This window comes from Limulus polyphemus, unplaced genomic scaffold, assembly GCF_000517525.1.
Source record: "Limulus polyphemus unplaced genomic scaffold, Limulus_polyphemus-2.1.2 Scaffold12267, whole genome shotgun sequence".
NCBI lineage: Eukaryota > Metazoa > Arthropoda > Merostomata > Xiphosura > Limulidae > Limulus > Limulus polyphemus.
In genome coordinates, this window is record NW_013677877.1 from 9,178 (window position 1) to 12,595 (window position 3,418).

General features: G+C 42.3%; 1 protein-coding gene across 1 annotated transcript in view; it reads left to right on the top strand.

Moving 5' to 3' along the window:
• Positions 1-621, top strand: part of LOC111083940 — a gene marked incomplete at its 3' end in the record, with an annotated part of 5,571 nt that extends 4,950 nt beyond the window's left edge. Inside the window, exon 3 of the mRNA XM_022380687.1 lies at positions 344-621. Within this exon, the coding sequence (XP_022236395.1) occupies positions 344-621 (278 nt within the window). The remainder of the gene's footprint in view (positions 1-343) is intronic.
• Between the last annotated feature and the right edge of the window lie 2,797 nt (positions 622-3,418).

A 3,418-nucleotide genomic window follows, 5' to 3' on the forward strand; every position in this document is an offset into this window, starting at 1 on the left:
GTTTCGACAAGGTTTTGTCATCATCAGGTACCTGTTACAGTCAATCCCATTATTTGTCGTTAAAGAGTAGCGCAAGAGTTGGCGGCTGGTGGTGTTCACTAGTTGCCTTTCTTCTAATCTATCACTTCAAAATTAGGGACATCTAGCCAGATAGCCTAGATTTGCGCAATATTCAACAAACAAACAAACAAGATTATCATATTACATTTACTTTTTAAAATTACTGCAACTACTAATTTATCACCTGTCTACTTTTAATTTTTTTTAAAGTTGATTGCTATTGTTTGCTGCTTTATATAGATAATAGAAGTTTTAATTTCAGAACGCTTTTATCTCGGAATAGGGGCACAGCTGCTACTCGAAAATCTAATAGCATTGACAGCCTTCTAGAAGTTTCTTCTTCCAAAGGCACTATTGATGTCCCGGACGGTTCACTAAAGATCTCTACAATTTCAACATCGGCTCCTCCCAGTACAGACACAACCTGTGGTGCCTTCAACGTTCAAAAGAATAAAGCCATACCTTCTTCCCCTAGCGTCCCTTCCAAATTGGAGGCCCATAGGAAGGGCAATATTCCATCGTCCCCCAGCGTTCCTAGTCGACTTCCAAAAGGAATTTCAGGTAAGAGTAATAATGATGTAATGACACTGTGTAAAATAACCTGTCATTAAATTCTTACCCCCACACACACACATGGACAGGGTGTGGCCCAATGGTTAGCATGCCCGGACTGTGAACTCCAGGATTCATGGTTCACAACCAATTGCCACAAAACCACACCTTGCAGTGTTCTGCCGTGGCTGTATTATAAGAGTGACAGTCAACAATTTCCACAAAACCACACCTGGCATTGTTGTGCCGTGGCTGTATTATAAGAGTGACAGTAAACAATTTCCATAAAACCGCACCCTGTACTGTTGTTCCGTGCTTGCATTATAAGAGTGACAGTCAAATTTCAATATTCGAATAGCCCAAGAGTTGGCGGTTGGTGCTGTTCACAAGAAACCCTCCACCTAGTCTGTCGGTTCAACATTAGAGACGACTGCGCGCAGAGACCCCTTGTGTGTAGCTTTCAAACACATTTTTCCACACATAATACAGATATACTTCTATCAATCTTTTTTTGCCCGTCTGGCGTGGCTTGGTGGCTAGGGGGCGCTCGATTTGCCACCTGAGGATTGCGGGTTCAAATCCTCATCACCGACTATGCTCGCCCTTTCAGCCATAGAGGCATTATAATATTACGGTGAATCCCACTATTCGTTGGTAAAAAAGTAGCCCAAGAGTTGGCGGTGGGTAGTGTTGAGTAGCTGCCTTCCCTATAGTCCAGTTTGAGGATCCCCAACCTATAACTTTAGCATGGTAATTAAAAACAATAACATCTTTCAACATACTGTATCATTTAATTAATTCAACATAATTTTTATCAGCTTATTGTTTATTTAAAATTAAAAATAATTAAGCATCTTTGTTTTCGGCCCTTTTATTTTTTGCGGCCCCCCAGAAAAAGCTTCACGGCCCCCACCTTGGTAAACACTGCAGTCTAGTCTTACACTACTAAATTAGAGAAGGCTAGCGCAGATAGCCCTCGTGTAGCGTTGCGCGAAATTCAAAACAAGCCAAACCCAACAATATTTCTCCCTCCCCCCTCTCTTTCTTCACTTCCCAACCTCCACCCCTCTTTTTTTCACATTTCCATCAGGTTTAAATAACGAATCTCAGCTTTGAAATGATGGCGTCTACTCCCAATCTTTACACGTTTGGAATCAACTTCCCGGGATTTTCTTCCCTGACAAATATACTCTTTATAGCGCGTGCACGTGATCGGAAGAAGTTATAACTTCGAGTAAAACGTCTTTAAACAACGAGCCAGCCGCCTCTCACTTCGGCAGACAAAGAAGCTCGTCAAGTTTTAGAAGACTCCCACGGGACCTAATCCTGTTTCCGACACCGAGAGACAGTTGGAGCTCATGAATTATCCCTCAGGGTACTCTAAATACACCCCTCTCTCTTCTCTGAATTTTCCATTGTACAGATTTTCAAGGTTTTGGAAGAGGTGGGAAGTCAATCGATAGAAATGGTTTGGATTATTTGCACGCGCTGTGTTTCTTAAGGTTTAACAATATCTGTATGAGACTAGACACTGGAAATAGTTAGGCCTAGCCAGAAAGTCCTTCAGTTAACAACAGAGTCCTCCTGGCATAGACTGTTTGCAAGGGCGCTTGACTCGCAATCCGTGGGCCGTAGGATCCAAACCCGGCGCCGACATACTCGTCCTTTCAGCTGTGGGGGTTATAATGTGACAGTCGATCCCATTATTCGTTGATAACAGAGTCGCCCAAGAGTTGGCGATGGGTGGTGTTGGCTAACTGCTCCCCCCCTCTCTCTCTAGGGATAACTAGCGCCAAAAGGCCTCGAAACACTTTGTACGAAACTGGGCAAACAATATCTGGAAAAACACGTGCCCAGTGGCCCCAGAACATCCGGGTATCTGATCCAAGACATGTATATATATTTGCGTCGTTAGTTGTTTTCCTGTTAATTGGGTCCATCGACTTTTTTTTGGAAGTAAAAAGACAATACTGTAATATGTCACGTATTTGTCTCCCTACAAAAGCTCAACAACGGGATATTCCCACTGCACCAAACTAGTTTCGCCGAATTCACGGCTCGTCACTGTTTCTTTGAAGAACGAGGCAAATAAATGAATTATGCGTCACCACAGTAAACATTCTCAAATATTTACCGATATTCTTTTAATATAATCTCGGCAACAGGAAGCTTTGTATCTCACGTTTTGTTAGTCCATTCGAAGAAATGCTGTAGAACAATTCAGGTCAAAAGTCAGTGGCGTAAAGGTCAAAGTTTCATAAGCATGATTTTTCGGTTTAAATAGATTACTATAAGCTAATAGACTAGTCAATACCACTGAACGCCAACTCTTGAACTACTGCTTCTTATCGAATAGTCACACACGCGGAGCGCATTTTTGTGGCAACAGGACGCGAACCATAGACCTTTGGATTCACAGACTGGAGGTATGCTAACATTTACGTCACACCCGCCTCATAACAAACAGAAAAACCCCGGTGAAACTCCTACCCACACCCCACTATAGTTACATAGCTATAAAGGGGGAAATGGGGAGGAAAACAAATGGATAAACCCTACCCACACCCCACTATAGTTACATAGCTATAAAGGGGGAAATGGGGAGGAAAACAAATGGATAAACCCTACCCACACCCCACTATAGTTACATAGTTATAAAGGGTGAAATGGGGAGGAAAACAAATGGATAAACCCTACCCTCACCACAACTATAGTTACATAGTTATAAATGGTGAAACAGTAAGGAAATCAAATGGATAAACCCTACCCACACCCCACTATAGTTACATAGTTATAAAGGGTGAAA